The 18466-nt window shown below is 38.8% G+C and overlaps 3 protein-coding genes across 3 annotated transcripts in view; 1 reads left to right on the top strand and 2 right to left on the bottom strand.

Moving 5' to 3' along the window:
• Positions 1–1040, bottom strand: part of sfxn4 (sideroflexin 4) — a 9487-nt gene extending 8447 nt beyond the window's left edge. The window contains exons 1-5 of the mRNA XM_013911372.1: positions 869–1040; positions 711–776; positions 559–625; positions 439–458; positions 260–309 (exon numbers count right to left, since the gene is read on the bottom strand). Of these exons, the coding sequence (XP_013766826.1) occupies positions 260–309; positions 439–458; positions 559–625; positions 711–776; positions 869–907 (242 nt within the window). The 5' untranslated portion in view covers positions 908–1040. The remainder of the gene's footprint in view (positions 1–259; positions 310–438; positions 459–558; positions 626–710; positions 777–868) is intronic.
• Positions 1041–1392: 352 nt separating this feature from the next.
• On the top strand, positions 1393–9090 carry prdx3 (peroxiredoxin 3). Its single transcript, XM_005735065.2, has 7 exons — positions 1393–1507; positions 6042–6153; positions 7066–7207; positions 7346–7481; positions 7725–7828; positions 8634–8799; positions 8918–9090. Exons 1-7 carry the CDS (start codon positions 1472–1474, stop codon positions 8966–8968), a joined length of 747 nt encoding a protein of 248 aa, XP_005735122.1. The 5' UTR covers positions 1393–1471; the 3' UTR covers positions 8969–9090.
• An 81-nt stretch (positions 9091–9171) lies between these two features.
• Positions 9172–18466, bottom strand: part of tm9sf3 (transmembrane 9 superfamily member 3) — a 15874-nt gene continuing 6579 nt past the window's right edge. Inside the window, exons 8-15 of the mRNA XM_005735066.2 lie at positions 17216–17310; positions 16973–17103; positions 16129–16268; positions 15000–15068; positions 14761–14907; positions 14572–14655; positions 14401–14477; positions 9172–10946 (exon numbers count right to left, since the gene is read on the bottom strand). Of these exons, the coding sequence (XP_005735123.1) occupies positions 10879–10946; positions 14401–14477; positions 14572–14655; positions 14761–14907; positions 15000–15068; positions 16129–16268; positions 16973–17103; positions 17216–17310 (811 nt within the window). The 3' untranslated portion in view covers positions 9172–10878. The remainder of the gene's footprint in view (positions 10947–14400; positions 14478–14571; positions 14656–14760; positions 14908–14999; positions 15069–16128; positions 16269–16972; positions 17104–17215; positions 17311–18466) is intronic.

Raw genomic sequence — 18466 nt, forward strand, 5'->3', positions numbered from 1 at the left:
AACACATGACCAAAGTTTTTCTTTGGAGATAAAATATGGAAAAGTCTAACAGGTCTATTTTAATGCTTCAGGAATACACATGGGAAAAAACACAGCTGATTGCTGTTTGAACTTACTGGTATTTATCTGGAAAACCTGCAGCCTTTGTAGCATCTTTAACAACCGTTTAAATCTTTGTTATCACACATATGAACTGATCACACTGCAAAAGTATGTATGGAAACTTTTAAACAACACTTGTAAAAGTATGTTACCTGGCGGCCGAAAAATTAGGGGAAGAGCAGCCCCAGAATCAGGGTGGACAGATGACTGTGGAGGCAAAGTGGTCATCCTCCTTTAAATCACATCTGCACAACATAGCTCCTTCCACTTAACAATACTTTAATAAGACTGATAGCGAGGAAATCTTAATTTAGGGTCATTTCTTGCAAGACTTACAAGTGAGATGGTCAGTGCAGCTTCATCCTAGTAGAGAAAATGAAAGAAAGAGAAGTAAAACAACCTGCAGCAGGTTCACAGTGTTGTGTACGTGACCACTGTGCACTCAGATCCTTCAACATAATCTGACCTTTTCATTTAATTTTTCTCCGCTTCCAAGGAGAGAGTGAGCCTTTTGTATCTCAGGCTGCGGGGAGCAAAATCACAAGGTAAACATCAGGTATTTTCCACTCATCCCATAATATCAGATCACTGCAGTGGTTGCTACTCACGTCAGATGAGAGCAGGAGGGTTGGATCAAGGAGATTAACCCAGATCTTGAGTCGACGGAGGAAAGACTGTAAAACAGGAAAAGTGTAGTCATGAAAAAGCACGAACCAATTCCATGGTAACTGTGAGAGGTGATGCTATGCATGCTGTGCACCGTTACCTGTCCCTCTGCTTTCCAGTACAACAGGTTAGGATCCATTAGAACAACGAGTACATTCACGTTTCATAAATTAAATCACTCACAGTGACACTATTACAGTACATCGCCTACAAGCATGCATTTCTCATGCTTTTGAGGTCAACTTCTAATTTGACTCAACTTCCGCCACCAGTCACGTGTTCGCAAAGGTTTATGCTACATTCAGGGATGTCGGATATATCAAGCGTCGCGTTCTTTTTTCCTAGTGGCTTTCTGCTCAGCGTGTTCAACAGAGACCACAACGACCAATTTAGCATTTTTACGGTCAAACAAACACAATTTAAATTAAAAAGAAAAAAAATATCAGCTTCGTGTTTCGCTCACTTAAAATGTTTTTGTCTCAATATTACGAGCTGTACCTGAAGGTAACGTGACTTTAGCATTTTCTTTATGCGCCATAATTTGTCACAAAATACGTTTTATGGTCGGCATATTCGATAAATTGAGCTGGCAAAATATTAATACAATTCATTTATTTTTATAGTTTTTCCTTCAAAGGAGAGGTTGGAATTGAGCACGTGTGTAATAACCTGCTCAACCGTGCCTCCAGTGACATAATCCAAAATGGCAGCCACCATCGGAAAACTGCTCAGGACCTCTGTAAGTGCAACTTTATATAACGTTACTTTGCATTTGTTATTCGCGCTGTTGCACATAAGTCATTAGTCAGTGTTGATAGCAGGTATTGATTAAAATAAATAAATAAATGAAAAATTGTCCTCCGCATTTATGTTATGTGTGCTGCACATTTGAACCTGAGCACCAACTGACACCGGTGTCAACCCGCGGCAACTGCGCAAGCCTCGCTTCATAAGAAGAGCGATGAGTGGAGTTGTGGTTATACCTAAACAAAACCTTAAAAAATGACGTTCGTGTCTTATATAGAAACGTTAATTTCGCCATCTTGATGCATTGTGCTAGAATTTTCTATGGTAAGCAGGGTCAAAGTTATGAACTGAGTTGCCTTATATTAAGATAAAAAAAATTTTAAAAAGAAGCTCGCTTGCAATTAATCCCATTAATTACTCAAAGTCTTAAAGAAAGGAAGGCGGGAACACAGCAGAGGTTCAAATTTAGTATGATAATAATTACCACCTGTAGGCAACTGCTGTGTTCACTTTGTAGGCCATGACTAATATAGATTTATTATTATTATTTGTATGAATGGCAACAAAGCTGGGGCTGAATTGTGTTCAATATTAAGGCAGTTTGTTTTACGTGATTGAGCTGTTGTTGAATTTTATTCTGCAGTCCACATGCTTCAAGAGCCCCAGCTTTTACTTTAAAGGTATGGTGTATAAAATCTCACCACTAGATGTCAGTAGATCCTGCTTTCCAACCCCTCCCAATATAAGTGCATAATCCTAGCTATGTTGGGCGCTGTAGGACAACCAAATCTGGCTGCTGTATATCTTAGTGACTGTTTACCTCAGTTGTGGTATATCTATGTCCATTTACTCTGGAGGAGGCTGTAAAACTTTGAAAGTAGTCTGAAGCAAGTCGATTAGTCAGTGAAGCTCACTTCTATTTGAAAGCAATACTGACGCGAGTTGTTGAGAATATCCTGAACCTTTATGTCAGCAAGCACCGATGATTTTGCTGCAGTTAGCCATCATTAGTGAAACTTTCTTTGGAGTGGATGTAACATTGTTGGACAGACATTTAGCGAATAAACTCCCATACAATGTGAGAACGTAATCTACATATTTATCAGATGGAACTCGAGCTGGCATAATGTTGGCTTATGACCAGCTGTTGTTGTTTTAGCTGGCTCATTATCAGCTGTTTGTTTGCATGTCTAACCTGCTACAGCTGGATGACAGTGTTCAGTGAGAGCATATTAGTGCAGTTTGCCTAGTAGTGCAATGTTACGGTCCCCACCCTTTCCATCAGTCTACAGGTTTAACAACTCTTACTTGCACAATCAGTAACATTTGGCACATGGCAGACATTAGCATTAACAACGATGATCCTCTATCTCGGTGGTGTAAATCTATTTTAGCTTTGTCCTTTTTGTTCTTTTTTTAAATTTTTCTTAAATATAGTTCATACTGGTGCTGGTGGGGATGGGGGTCCCTTTCTGGAAGCCTCAGCCACTGTTTGCTGTCTGACTCATTAGAATACCTTCCACATGTTGTACTTCTACACATAAATTGATTTATGTGCAGTCTTCAAAAAAAGGAAACCATACAGAAAAGTTTCAGACGCATCGTTGCAGGCTGTAAACCAGCGATGTCAAACTAATCTTACATCATGAGCCACATACAGTCCACTTTGATCTTACATGGGCCACATCAAAGAAATTCCTCTTTTACAGTTTAACCTCCTAAGACCCGAACTCTTCCACGACATGAATTTTTAATTTCTCTTTGATATTTGGGCATATTGGGGCCTGACGAATGTAAAAACAAAGAATTACCAGATTAAAAAAAAAAAAAAAAAATTTTAACCTTATTTTTGTTTCTAAGAAAAATAAGAGCTACATATGAGGATATTCATTTTAATGAAAGTGAGTATTTTAGTTTAAATAACCCAAAATGTGATGTCCACATATGTGGACGCCAGGTCCTAGGAGCTTAAAGAAGTTTAACTACAAATTCAACGTGCAAATATATTTTCTCCACATTATAAAGCTTTTTTCTTTTTTTTCCTCTTTTTTTGTAGTAAGTGAAACTAAATGAACGAAATCTGTCAGCACAACTTTTTAGGTTTAAATTGTAAAAAATACATGTTGAAAATCACATTAAAATTGTTGTAGATCATGGCCTAGACTGCCCTGTAGTAGTAGTAGTAGTAGTAGTAATAATAATAATAATAATAATACAAAGTTTTTGTTCATTTATAGAAAATGTCTTTTTTGTTTGTTTGTTTCTGTAAATAAAGACATTTATCTACTGGGCCATTTAATTTTTTATCCTTTACTCAAGTAACAGAGGTTAATTACGCAATGTCCTGTTACTTAAGTTGTAGTGTAAAAATCCAAAATCCACATTTTCCAAAGGTGCCTAGCGACCAGATTGGAGTCTTTGCTGGGTGTTATCTAGAGGTGGGAATCACCATACAGCCCACGATACGACATTATCACAATACTTAACGCACAATACGATATTATTGCAATTTTTAAAAATATTTTGCGATATTCAGATTCTGTACATAAAGGTAAACTTTATCAATATTCATTTTATCTAATAACAAAGTCTCACACTCAGTCTTTCTCTCATTTCAGTCAGTTTTATTGTTGACAAACTGAACGGTTTGTATTACAGTCTAGTCCAACTTAACTGAATGCAACCATCTGGTACAATTATAGCTATTCTAAACTATGCAATTTGTGAAACCTATGCAGCCCCTTCAGCAACTGAAGAATTTGAAAGTAAATTAAAACAAAATATAATTTTACATTAAATAAAAAAGTTTTAAACTTAATTAAAATAAAACATGTCTTAAATTAAAATAAAACATGTCTTAAATTAAAATAAGTAAACTGTCATGTTTATTGCTGCCATAAAAAAAGTTAAACACATTTGGACAGTGTCAGAATTCTTGCTCAGAAAAAGGAGCTGATCAACATGCTCTGAAGTCAGAGCATGTTCCAGTCCACAAAAACTTTTTTTGTAACAAAATATCGATTTCTGCTGTCCCTGTATCGATACATTATTAGCAAACAAAATATCACGATACTACACAGTATCGATTTTTTCCCCCCACCCCCAGTGTTATCTTTGACAGCCCTGCTGTAAACTGCTTTGTTATAGTGCCTTTTTAATAGGGATTTTTACAGTGATGTACAGTAAATGAGTCACTGCAGGGGAACTGCCTGCATAGTTCGGAGCGCTAATGTGGTTTTATTCTGAGCTGTTGATAAAGTCATTGAGGTCCAGTGATTGCTGTCTCTGACTTTGATGCATGGTCAGGTTAAATGTAACGTCAATAATGCCTAACAGGGATTTCAGTATTCGTAAAGATACAGACTTCTGCAGATGAGTGTCCTTCAGTATGAGCTTTGATATCAATTATGTGAATGAGGAAATAAAAACTGAGTGTCAGACAGCTGCTCCAGCTGCAGCAGGAGGGGAGGAGTCAGAGAAACTTGGTGTGGAGGACAGGGCACTCGTTACTGTTACTGCAGAGCGCGAGGATAACATGGACTAAAAATTCTAACTTTAGAAAGCTTTGTTGTGATTTATTTTTCCTTCTGTTAGTAACAGCACTTGCTGATATAAAATCCCTGCTGCGGTTTCACCGTTTGGGAGCCAAAGCAAGTGGATGACTTAGAAACTTACAGAGGCAGTGAAGCCTCAGTTTCCTCCTATTTTTGGAAATTCTCTTTGATATCCCAGCTAAGCAATTCGTTCAACAAGTTTTGAATAAAAAATAATTTCTTACCTAAAGGTGGTGCGTGTTGATAGACTGAATCTCCGCACACACACACACAGCGGGAATGTTTCCTCAAGCTACTCCAGAACACAGTGTAGCCTACATATAACAGTACGGTGTCGCAAAAATAAATCCATTTAAATAATTCATAACCTATGTTGGAAGAAAAGTCACTTTAAAAAGTTAGAGTGGCACATGCGTTTTTGAACTATTTATGGTGGCAGTGTATGTGCAGTAGGAACATTGAGATGTGCTGCTCACATAAAGTACTATCTGTATATATCATAGCAGTGGAATATCTCAGTGTGAGTATAGTAATTAAAGAATGAGCAGTACTCACAAAGACCTTGGTTTAGTTCAGTGTGGAGAAACTGTTGGGTTAGACCTTTAATTTTATCAACTCAAATTCATTAAATAACCTCTCATTTTAAAAGGTTTCTTAACAAGGCTTGTGTAATGCTGGAGGATCTTTCTTTCAGCACCACAATCACCTTTGCTCACTAGATTCTCAGGTGGTACCAATGAAGGTAAACCATGAAAAACACGATTAGAGGACATTTTCCTTTCACGGAGGACAACTTTTTTCACTCTTGAATGTATCTGCAAGCTTGAAAGCATTGATACCTTTTCATGTTCCAGTCGTCCTAAACCATTGTTGCAGTTAGTAAAATGGCAACTTGATAACTAAAAGAGCTAAATATCCTTCCAGATTATGGATTATTCATGTCACATTAATGTCTTTTTATTTATTTTTGAGGCGAGGGTTGCAGCAGGAGGGCTGAAAGTCGCAGCAGCCTGTCAGCATGGAGCCTGCGGGGCTGCAAGAGTCCTCACCGCTCCTGCACTCCAGAGATCCTGTTTCTCCACCAGTATGTACAGAACCAAAACACACAGCATGCAGTCAGAAATGAAACTGCCTGATTCAGCTCAGAATGATTTTTCTGTTTTCTACTTATATATAGCACACATCATGAGTTAGTCAACTGATCAAATAACTTACAGATGAAATGAAGTAAGTTATTTGCTTTCCAGGATAAGATGATAGCATTTTTCACCCTATACTGTTTTTATCAATCTTATTCTGCAAAATAAAATATTGGGCAGTTTTGCCAAACAGCTGTACTCAAAAGGAAAAACTATAGTCATTATAATTAACTTTCCAGCAATATCAACAATATTGTTATATTTGTGATCCTGGTTGGTTAGATTCTGCTCAAGTGTTCAGTGTTGTGGATATAAACTAAAAGCATTTGTTCAAATGTTAGCTTTGCTGTAATATCATGTTTGTTACAGCAGTTATGACAAAAAATACTCTTACTGTCATAAAATTGATGTGAGAGAATGATTCGACTTTTTATTTCTGATTTTTCTTGAACTCGTATGACGGCTGAATTTTTCAGAACTTTGCAACTCGGTTTTCTTTAGATAACATTAATGTTCTTGCTCTGTGTACTTAAAATACATTGCAGCAAACAAAGGGGAGATGTAGCTATAAAACCAACTAAAATCATGTTTGATGTTTGTGTGTTTCACTCTGCAAAAGCCTTGCTTTCCCACCCCCAACCCCACCCACCCATTGCCAGATAAACAGTGTAGATGTTTGTATGTCTGTGTCAAGCCAAACATTGACCAGATGACATTACAATAAATTACTGTTTTATCCAGCATGCATCTTATAGTCAGTTCTGTACAAAGGCAAATTGACAAAAAAAGAAGACTGTTGCATATCTTATATTGATAAATAAATGATAAATAAATAGAGTTTGACTTTGCTGTATCAGGCGCTTCCAGATGGGCCCCTGCTGTCACCCAGCCTGCACCTGCTTTTAAAGGGACAGCTGTCCACAATGGGGAGTTCAAGGACATGAGCCTCGCTGATTTCAAGGGCAAATACCTGGTCCTTTTCTTCTACCCACTGGATTTGTGAGTATTTATAAGAATAATTTTCAGCATGAGATGAAGTGAATAAAATGTTGGCATTAATGGCCTGAGATTTTCCAGTATTTCTGCAGATGTGCTATGATTTTTAATAAGTGCTTTTTATTTTTTGTTACACCACAGCACATTTGTGTGTCCGACAGAAATCATCGCATTCAGCGACAAGGCCAACGAGTTCCACGATGTCAACTGCGAGGTGGTCGGAGTGTCTGTGGACTCTCACTTCACCCACCTGGCATGGATCAACACGCCACGAAAGGTACATTCAGTGTAATAGTTATTCAGTAAGCGGCACACGGTGCAAGGTTCAGATCACTGTGCGTTCTCTATTCAGTCTCTGAAGTAGAACTTCAAGGAGCCTTTAGTAAATGACTGACCTCAGTGTGTTGTGCTTGCAGCACTTTGCAGTACTGTGAAATAATCTCAAAAGCTGTTATTTCTCGAACACTACTAGAAGCACTATGCAGCGTTTGTGTTCATGTATCTTTTTATGTTTTGTCAGGCTGGAGGCTTGGGAAATATCCACATCCCTCTGCTCTCAGATCTCAACAAGCAGATCTCCAGAGACTATGGTGTGCTGCTGGACGGCCCAGGAATTGCTCTGAGGTGAGTTCATTATGTGCTCTGAAACAAGCATCAGTCCACAACTGCCTCACAGTACTAAAATATAAAACCAAAGACATAAAACACAAACCAGTAAAAATGTGCACAGCTGTAATAGGAACCCTAACAGAATCTGATAACGTGCATCACGGGGATTACTTTTTATAGAGCGTATTAAACAGTTTTTCTTTGATTTTTGCCATCCAGGAATATCTCTGCCAGACTGTTTGTTTTGTAAAGTTCTATCCTCACGTTTTTTATTAAATTTTATTTTACATGGTCAGTTTGTATAAAGGCTTTAAAGGGTAAATGTCATTCATTCACACCCACAGTTCCACAACTCTGTCATCTATACCCAAAATAAACTTAGAAAAAGCTTCTTTTTTTTGTTTTTAATGTCTGGAAAAGTGACTAATGTTGCTGCTACTGTTATCATTGTTGATTTAAATACCCAGTCCTCTGGGTATTTTTAATTTGAAGACAGGGAATATTATGCAACAGGCCTTAAAGTGTGTTTTCTCTCATTTGGTGGGTTTATCCAGATATATCACCAAGTGTTGCAATAGTGCCTGTAACTGGTCTTTTATGTAATTGCTCAATATTGAAGGGAGACCCTTCTAACACTGTTTATAAGCTTGGGGAAACCTGAAGTCACTTGGATGAGTGACGAAATGTTTCTTCCACTGAAAATGCTAGGTCCAGATGAACAAAATCAACCTTTTGGGATTTCCTTACCTGGATGATTGAGCATGCATCGAGACCTAAACTTGTTTAGAAAGATGTCTGATGTTTTTGTTTTTTCCTTTAGGGGACTCTTCATCATTGATCCAAATGGCGTGGTGAAGCACATGAGTGTGAATGACTTGCCAGTGGGCCGCTGTGTTGAAGAGACTCTTCGTCTAGTGAAGGCCTTCCAGTTTGTGGAGACTCACGGGGAGGTGTGTCCGGCCAGCTGGACCCCTCACTCCCCAACAGTGAGTACACCTGGGCTCTGTGTTTCAGTCCATTCAAGGCTATAACGGCTAATGTGGATTTGATACCATACACATTTTTTTCCCTCCTTTCTCAGTTTTTGTAATGTTTGTTTTTCAGATCAAACCAACACCAGAAGGATCCAAGGAGTACTTTGAAAAAGTCAACTGAACACTTCACAGCAGATTGAAGGCTTAAACGTGGTACAAATCTAGAAATATACTGAGTTTACACTTCAGCATATGCATTTACTCACAACATCTGGATGCTCTAATAAACAAACGCTTTATAAACCACAGCTCTGTCTTGAATAATGCACCAGACCACAGAATAAAGTGGTCTTCTTGTTTGTCTTATTTTTCCTGCCATAACTTCATCATCTTAGCTGCCTCTCCTTAGTGGTCCAGCTAGGACTATAATGCTGTAGTCTAGAAATAAATGCTGTAGACTGTTCTAATCAGGTTCAACAGTATTTACCATCAAAGTCAAGATCACGCTTTAATAACCCCTGTACATAAACATGTTTATTTTCTTTTTACAGCAAGTTAATATGGAGGTTCAAAATGTCTAATCAGACATTGGTACACAACATGAGGTGCCAAAATCAACTTCAGTGGGGGAGAACTGGAAATCAAGAGAAAAAAGAAGGCAATGCCACTTCTCATACAAGTAGGGTACATACTGAATTTACACAAAATGGGGGGAGCATTTGAAACACACCGCAGCACTGTGTGGTTATGAAAACATCTAGCTTTAAGTGTACATAAAGTTGAATTTGTACAGTATGTTTGCAGAAACAAAGCCACTGCCTCTTTCCGTTGAACATTCACAGACGATGTTTCGGGTTAGGCAACAGAACGTGATGGAAATGGCTTACCAGAAGATGTAGAGCCTTTTTAAGGCTTTAAATAACATATGGAATCAAAATAAAGTGTCTAGAAAATCATCAAAATGCACCTTTCCATTTTGAAACCAAGAAGATGCCAACAATCAGGAAAAAAAAACAAAAAACTGACAGCGCTGAAGTGAAATCTGATTTGATGATTTGGTGAAAACTTCATGCAATTTCAGGCAAGATGTAACAGCGCCACCAGCCCCACCCCAAGCACCAAACAAACAAATTGTTTTAACTGAACGATTCATTTTTGGAAGAAAGGAAAAAACAACACCCTGTAGTAAATCTGTACAACGAAAATACATTTGGGATCTACATCTAAAGGTACATTATTATGGTTATATACACTGCCCACCATCCATATATTATCTTTACATGTAGACTTCATTCAAACCCAAACATTTAGAAAACATAAAACTAAACAGATAAATGGGATCACATCAAACATCCATTTTTTAAAAAAATCAGTTCTTGCTGTACCTCAGCTGTTGCTCAGTCCCTCTGTTCTTTGTCTGTACAGTAAACTACAGCAGGACTAAAATCTCTTGACTGGATGGACTGCTACCCTAACAGGGAGTTAAGAATAATTGAAATTGGTGAATGATTATTGGGTGAACATTTTTAGTTTTTTGTTTGTTTTTTCCCCAGTGGATTTCAATGGAAACAACCAATTGTACTATAGTAACAATAATTTGAGTGACTTCATGAATACAAAATAGACTTCAGAGTCAGAACACAAACACAACTCTCCAATATTCTGACACAACAGAACAAAGGCTTTCAATACACTCAGGCCTCTTCACTGAAGAGAGCTACACTATTCCATCAATATCACATGTACTGTATGTTCTCTGGTCTCAGGTGGGACTGGGTTGGAAAAGAGAAGCCATGTCAGCCTTAAACATTCGCCGCCTCTCTCAATGTTTGTTTGAAAGCAACTGATAAAAATCAAAAGTTGTGTTTGATATCTCTTCCGCAGGTCTCCTGTTGTTCACTATTGAGTTGCGGCGTTGAAATTCTTTCAGAGAGGAAAAAAAATATATGGAAAAACTACATTGTACAAAGTGAGATTCTCACAATCTCTTTGCAAGAACGAAAAGTAATAAAGAATGACTTGTGCCCGCCGTCTTTTGGGATACGCCTAGGCAAATCCATTAACATCCCTGTGTTGATGCTGCTTCACTTCTTAGTCAATTTTCACATTTGTGTAAATCTTCCTCACAAAGGCACTTGTTCCCATGTATCCTACGGCACCTGAAAAGCAAAAGATGATCTGTGAGCAAGTTTCTTTTTGTTTGACAGCACCAGGTATCAAACTCTGCTGTTACTTTGCAGGTAAATCCATCACGAGACAGGATGATTACTGGTGAGGTATCCAATAAAGGTTTTAGCAGAGAAACGCACATCCCACATCTACAAAATGAGCATTCAGACACACAGCCAGCCCAGGAGGCAGTGTAGTACCTGATGCAGATCAGAGAAAGCTCCACAAAGGTCCTTCAAGGTACATGAGTGTCAGCCTTGGCTTATTACTCTTTCAGCTGAAAAATGAGTTTGGCTTGCAGCTGGTGGGGAAAAGACTACTTAGCTGCACTTAGAGCTGAATAACCGATGTAGAAAATAAGATTTCTCTAAAAAGATAATTGGTTTCATGCAAGAACTACCTGTATGTACATACGACTAACATTTTTCATACTGAATAAGCCTAAATCATATACAGTCAGTGTGCTTTTCTCCATGTTTGACTCAAGCCCAACTATGAATGAAATTTCAGGTTAACATCGTTTATAGGGTGGTGTGAAAAGCTTTTATTAGATTGCTGACCGTAGCAGCTGTCTACTGTACTTCTATAGCCCCCTCCATTGTACCACCTGCTGTTTAATATTTTCACGTCCATCTCTATGACTGTCACGTCCCCTCGACCACCACCTGTCTAAGCCGTAAACCACTTTCTGTTTGAGCAACAATTCTCCTTTATTCCTGTCGCAGTACCGTGCGCGTCTAACAATAAAATGTCAGCAGTTGTATTAATATCTTCAAATTATTGAGGTCCCCCGTGTCTGCTGACAGACTTCCCAGATTCTCTTGATTTCTGACAGCTAGACATACAAAAATAATCCACCTGGGATGATAATTTGCAGCAATCTTTGGAGAATTTGCACAAGATCACAAAGGCACTCCCATTCATGAGCAGGTGGCATTCTTCATGTGAAAATGAGCAATTTAGAGGAAATTTGTGCAGGTAAGAGGAAAAGCAAACCCTGCAAGACATGAATTTAAGTAAAACTGTAAAAATAGTCATGTTAAATTATGGAAGCTGCTGCTTCCTGCCTTTAACATTTTTTAAAGGTAGGAAGCAAAAGGTATGTTTCAGTCACTAAATAGTAAAGCGAGGTTAAATCCTCTAAATGGCCAAATTCAACCACAAACTGTCAATGTACAGTGTGAATGCTGCTAATAAACTGTTCTTGCTGTGACAGTGATCCATCAAGTATCACCTCAATATTTGCATTTTTACACCAATCAAATTGATCCACAAGTTCTCCAAATGATATTTAAAAAAAACAAAACAAGACAAAACCGCACTCTGAGATATTTGAAAACTGAACTTCAGTGAAAGGAGAAATTGCTCCACACTATGAATAAGATGCAGTGTAAGAACTGTCTCAGTCTCTGTGCTCAGAGGGCGGGGAATGTGATGAGGAAATTGAGAAATCTTGAGCAGAATTTAATGTCAGACTATTTTTTATGGTGTCACGCCTCACTGGCACAAATAACACTCCTTATTTGTATGTTTCCAATAAAGTGGATGTGTTACCAACATGTGACACGAAGTGAGACGTGGTAGTTGAGATTTTAGCCCATCATGTATTCATCACATCTATTTATTTCTTTTCTCTTTTGTTTAAATGAACTGTATGTAAAGTCACATAAACACAAAACCAACCCTTTATAAATGAGACCACTGGTGTTTATGCAGTGAACAGCTATTTACATTTGGCAGAACATCTAATAGTTCCTATTCTGAGATGAGTCTTCAACAAACTCAGAGTAAAAAAAAAATAAAAATAAAAAAAATAAGAATTTCTTGTTCCAGACCAGCTGAGTGGAGTAAGTTCAATCAACTCTGAGTATGTTCACCCCGAGTTAAGCATGTGAGAGTGTAGAAAGAAAGCATCATCAATGGAGCTCTGATACCACAGTTCACTATGGCAACGGGTGAATAAAAAGTGTTATTTAAATCCAGTAAACCAAGGGATATGAATGTGTGTCAGTGTGGACCGTGACAGTCATCTTAAAAAGCAAAGAAGAGAAAAGAGATTTTAATGAGCTTGGTCTGCTGTCACCATCATAGAGAGAATAAAAGTTTGATAACACACATCTGTGTGCGTGTGTGAAGTTCAAAGCTGGATCATCACTTACCCGGCTTGAACTTTCATTAAATGAAGCTTGAATTCTAATTTTAGGTTTGATATTTAAATCTTATTATTTAGCTTTAACCCTACGGGGCCAGAGTGTAGGTGAGAGAAACTGAAGACAGTAGCAGACTGCAGGGTGGATCCACCTTCAAGACGTGTTTTTATTAAATTAAAACATTTTTTCCCTCCCTCTCTCTTCTACAGTTTATGAACATTGAGTTGTTTGAAAAAAACATTATCTGGAACAGTTAAGCCATTATAAATGGATCCAGACAGGATGAACCTAAACTGGATGAGGGCCTGATCTGGTCTGAACCTGTGATCTATTCATCTATTTTGGATCTCTCCTGCTTTGCAAGTAGACTTCGGTCCGTTTGCTAATCTGTTACAGAGCCTATGCCTTTGGGCAGATCCTGTTCTCTGTCGACCCACTGAGACTGATTTGTGATTTTTTTGTGGGAAATATGTTGAGATTCAGAGTCTGAATTAAAAACCTTTGAACATGTTGAAAGCATGTAACAACAAGCTGTGAACAAATTTCAGCAGATATGTTCAGAATACAGACTGCTTGCAGCTGCATATGAAAAGACACTTTAAATACATTTAGTCCAGTTTTCAGGTCTTAAAATCATCTTCACTCAAATATTCACCATCTCCAAAATCCCAGCTGTGACAGACATTTCCCCCTCATCAGTGTGGCTTTTACAACACGACAAATGATTGACAACAGATCATATATTATGCATCTTTATACAGATGCAAGCTATTATGCAGATGCATTTAAGTTAAACATTAACTGCAACAGTAATGTTTCAGAGGAACTGACTAAGAGTCTGACTGTTGGATTACTGTCCACAGAGTAAGAAACATGTAAACTACATAGACTTTATTCTGAGCTGTCTGTCTCTATCCTTATATATTGATGAGTGAATGGCTGTAACAGCCCTGATGTGATTTTTTTTCCAACCTAACTTCTAAGGTGGGATTTCACTGTTTCTAAAAACATAAACATCTGCCAATTAAGTTGCTTTTCCATTTGCTCTTAGATGGACTTTACAAATGAGGAATGAGTGAGTGTCAATCAGCTGGTTTAGGTGCAGAGAAAAACTCAACAGTTTTTTTAGTTCAATGATCCGTTACCACGGTAACCAACTTAGTTAACTTTTTTCCTGGCACAGAAAACCAGGGTTTTCATCTCATGGTTAACAAACTCAGAGTTAGCTAAACCTGCTTCATGGAATAGGGCCTGGACCTACTACGATATAAAATTAGGTGGACCTAAAACTTACCACACATGATTCCCAGGGCAGTGCTAAACACAGCCATGTAGCCAAAGTAGAAGGATGTCTGGAACAGCCCATACATCCTGAAATACAACAGGTTAAAATGTAAGAGGTGTGTAAGATGTAAGCACTTCTACAACAGGATGTTTCATCGGATTAATAAAGAGTAAAACTCACTTAGTTTTGAAGAAATAGTAGTAAAAGGAGTACATGTACACATAAACAGCAGTGGATGCAGCAGAGAGGAAGCTCGTCCATTGCCTGGAAGAGAGGGACAAGCAAACGAGAAAGAGGATTGATGACAGGATGACAATGCCTCAGTTTTGTGGCTGATATTCCAGAGATCCATGTGGGGAAAAAACTCACCATCTGTAGTCCTCAGCATTGAGAAGAAAGTATGTACACACAATGGTGACACACACAGTCACAATGCACAGGATAACCAGGACCAGCATCATGAAGCCATACACATAGTAGATTTTGTAGGCCCAGAAAGATGTGAAGATGAAGTACCTGTCACATGAGGACAAAAACAAAAAACACTTCAACATGGCTGTCTGGATAATTTTAAACAGAGTCCCTCAGTAACACTGCAATACACTTACATTTCTATGAAAATGGAACCAAATGGAAGGATTCCTCCAAGGCACACAATGACAGCTGGCTCCATGAACCTGAGAGCACAAAATTCAACATATTGACGTGGCCGTGTATCCTTGAGTGTTCGTGTCAGAGTCCCCCTTCAGGGTAAGGACACATGACAAATTGTGTTACGAATGCGAGAAGGGGGAAAAGTTGACAGATTGGAAATTCAAGTAGAGTCAGACAATGGCCTTAGGTCACATCTACCTTTTCCATTTGGCAGCAAGCCACAGTGCTTGGCAGAACGTTGTAAATGTTAATAAACCCGCAGTCGATCGCTTTTCCATATTTCATAACCTAAAAGTGTTTGTGCAGACAGCTAAAATGTTTTGAACTTTAAACCTGACATCTGGCAACTTAAACACAGGCCATTCAACACCTTGTGTCACCTGCATCGAGTACAACATTCTCACTGCCCACTGATCCGATAAGCTAAGCCTCCATCTTCTGACATTTTATAAACAAAATAAAGGACACCTGCCACTTACGAGAATCATAAATAACTCTCCCCTGACCGGTGCCCCTTACAAACTAACACTAACGGCACTTGGGGCAGGGTCTGCATGAGAGAATTATTTTAGGGATACGTGTTCTCATTTACATCGTAGAGGGACAAGACTAAAAACAAAAACTGTTGAAAGCGGTGACCTCAGGGTAGTCTTAAGTTCCAGTTACACTCTATCCATTATCTGACCCCACGTCTCTGTCACTAATAATAATAATAATAATAATGGATTGGATTTATATAGCTCTTTTCAAGGCACCCAAAGCGCTTTACAATACCACTATTCATTCACTCTCACATTCATACACTGGTGGAGGCAAGCTACAGTTGTAGCCACAGCTGCCCTGGGGCAGACTGACAGAAGCGAGGCTGCCATATCGCGCCATCGGCCCCTCTGGCCAACACCAGTAGGCAAGTAGGGTAAAGTGTCTTGCCCAAGGACACAACGACCAGGACAGAGAGCCCAGGGATCGAACCGGCGACCTTCCGGTTACAGATGCGATTCCCAACCCCCTGAGCCACGGTTGCCCACGTCTCTGTCACTAAGGCAAAGACAACTGCGACTGTCCACGTCAAACCACACCTACCATTTCTTCTCAGGGATCGGTCGCGGCACAGCATTAACTCGGCAGGGAAAGTTGGGCTGGCCAGACAGATTCCTCCCCAAAATTGTTCCCACGAGGTTCAGAGGCAGGATGACAAAGAAGCAGATACAGCAGACAGCAACCTGCAAAGATGACAAACATTTAATCGTTTTAGTTGGGCGGTCTGTATTTACGGCCATTATCCAGGGTGTTTCACATCCCCAATCAGTTGTTTTAATTTTGTTGACTGTGTTACAGAAGTTAATGTTCACTGCGTGATCTTATGGTACAAACTCAAATGTTCATTAAACTGGAAGAGTAACAGATGAATGGATTTCATCAGCAGATGCTCCGGTTTGGACAGAAAGAGCAAAAACCTGCCCTAGATGTTTCTGAGGTTTGGCTGAGTCAGGGGAACAATGGCTATTTCGTGACACTTTTGATTGATCAGCTCTGCAGCGCTGAGTGGAGCAAACAAACAGCTGTTTGTAATTTCTGTAATTAGCAATTTAAAAAATATGTGAAATGTTTGTGTGTGTGCATTTTTTATTGCTGTAGTGTCTGAAAACATTTGGCACTGAATGAAGAAATAAAGCAAACAGAATTAAAACTCTACAGCGGATTTGGGACTCTAGTGTCATAAATATCAGGTGAAGTGTGCGTATTGTGTTTCAATTTGTTAGTACACTTTTCTCATTACTTCAGTTGTGTTCCCCTGCATGACTAAATCCCATTGCTGATACCAGAGATCTATGCGGCCACACAATTGAAATGCTGGCTCTTGACTTGGAGGATGTTCTTCATAACATTGTGGTTTTTAGGGAGGTGCTGCAGTGTGAAATCCCACCATGGTTCCAAATGGGATGGCTCTGGAGGCGTGGTAGTAGATAGCAATGAAGTTGATGAAAAAGGCAGTCCCGCACACCATGGCTGGGATCATAAAGGCCCCAATGAACATTTGTTTAATCCATCTCCTGCCTGTATTAAGCCAAAAAATAAATAAATAAATCAGACGGCAAAACACGACAAACTGCTTTTACAGGGCATGTCACACATATATTGTTTGTAAGAAAATAAACTATTTTATTACCTCCTTGTTTTGCATACAAACTTCCCCCGAAGTAGCCATTGACAGGAGAGGTTGCAGCATACACAAAAATGGCTGTGCTCAGCATGGATCCTCTCCTACAGGGAAAAGAAAAAGTTAGGCCAAGTGAAGACCACTCCCCTTGGCGTTGCATATAATTTTTGTAGTATTTTATAGCACACTTGCACCCAATTCTTTGTCTAAAACAAAAGAAGAAAGATAGAAATGAACACTTGATTCCTTGATTTACAAAATGGTTACCTTCTTTTTTTTTTAAATTTCCTCTTATTTATACACAAATGATAATTAATTATTCTTTTTCTGTCTTCTTTCTATTTTCCTAATCATTTTGTTAATGTTAAGCATGACAGACTACAACAAACTAACGTAAGTTAGCAGACCCCTCAAAATGTAAGGTAATGCTTTTTTTAACAAGTTAATGCAAGTTCCAAGAACACCTCTTTCAACATGTAGCTCCCAAATATAGCACAGATGTTCTTTTTTCTACAATCCCGTTTCAGAGTCTGTAGCTTTAAAATCAACTGAGCTGCTGCTGTTCACACCTCTTCTAGGAAAAGGTATGACAGTGAAATGAAGCCAATGGGAGCAGCACAGTATCTCTCCCACTTCTTTGTCTGAGTGATCTTATTAAATGTTATTATCAAGATCACAGCACGTCTTTAACTTTCTCAGATGTTATAATATAAAGTCTGGATTTATAGAGGGGAAAAAATGGCTTGCATGTGACACCAGGTTAACAGTCCTTCATACCCATTCTCTGCAGTGACGCAACACAAAAACACAACCCGCACAAAACTCTTGTCTATTGGCTTCAGTCATCAATCTTAAAAGTCTCCATTTTCCAATTGTTCTTCAATATTAGCATTTTGAGCCTTACATCAAAAGGTAATTGTAACCTTAGCCACATTAGCCACATTAGCCACTAGACATACCAGAATGGGATTTTTACCATAGCTGTGGAGACTAAAAATAAAAGCCAACAACTAGGGCTGCTCAATTAATCGAATTTTAATCACGATTACGATCTGGGCTTTCAACGATCATTAAAAATGACTGAGCCGATTATTAGCCCCTCCCTCGTACTTTACTCTCGCGCTGCTCCGTGTGGTAAATCGAGCGCACCGCTCTCCATTTCGAACATGCGTCACAACAATTAAGAGGACCCGAGGGAAGCTCGGAAAGCTAAGCAGAAGTTATTTGGAGAGGAGAGTGACTGCTGTTGGTTGAAAAGAG

Source organism: Pundamilia nyererei, unplaced genomic scaffold, assembly GCF_000239375.1.
Source record: "Pundamilia nyererei isolate P.nyererei 1_Seehausen unplaced genomic scaffold, PunNye1.0 scaffold00062, whole genome shotgun sequence".
Taxonomy (NCBI): domain Eukaryota; kingdom Metazoa; phylum Chordata; class Actinopteri; order Cichliformes; family Cichlidae; genus Pundamilia; species Pundamilia nyererei.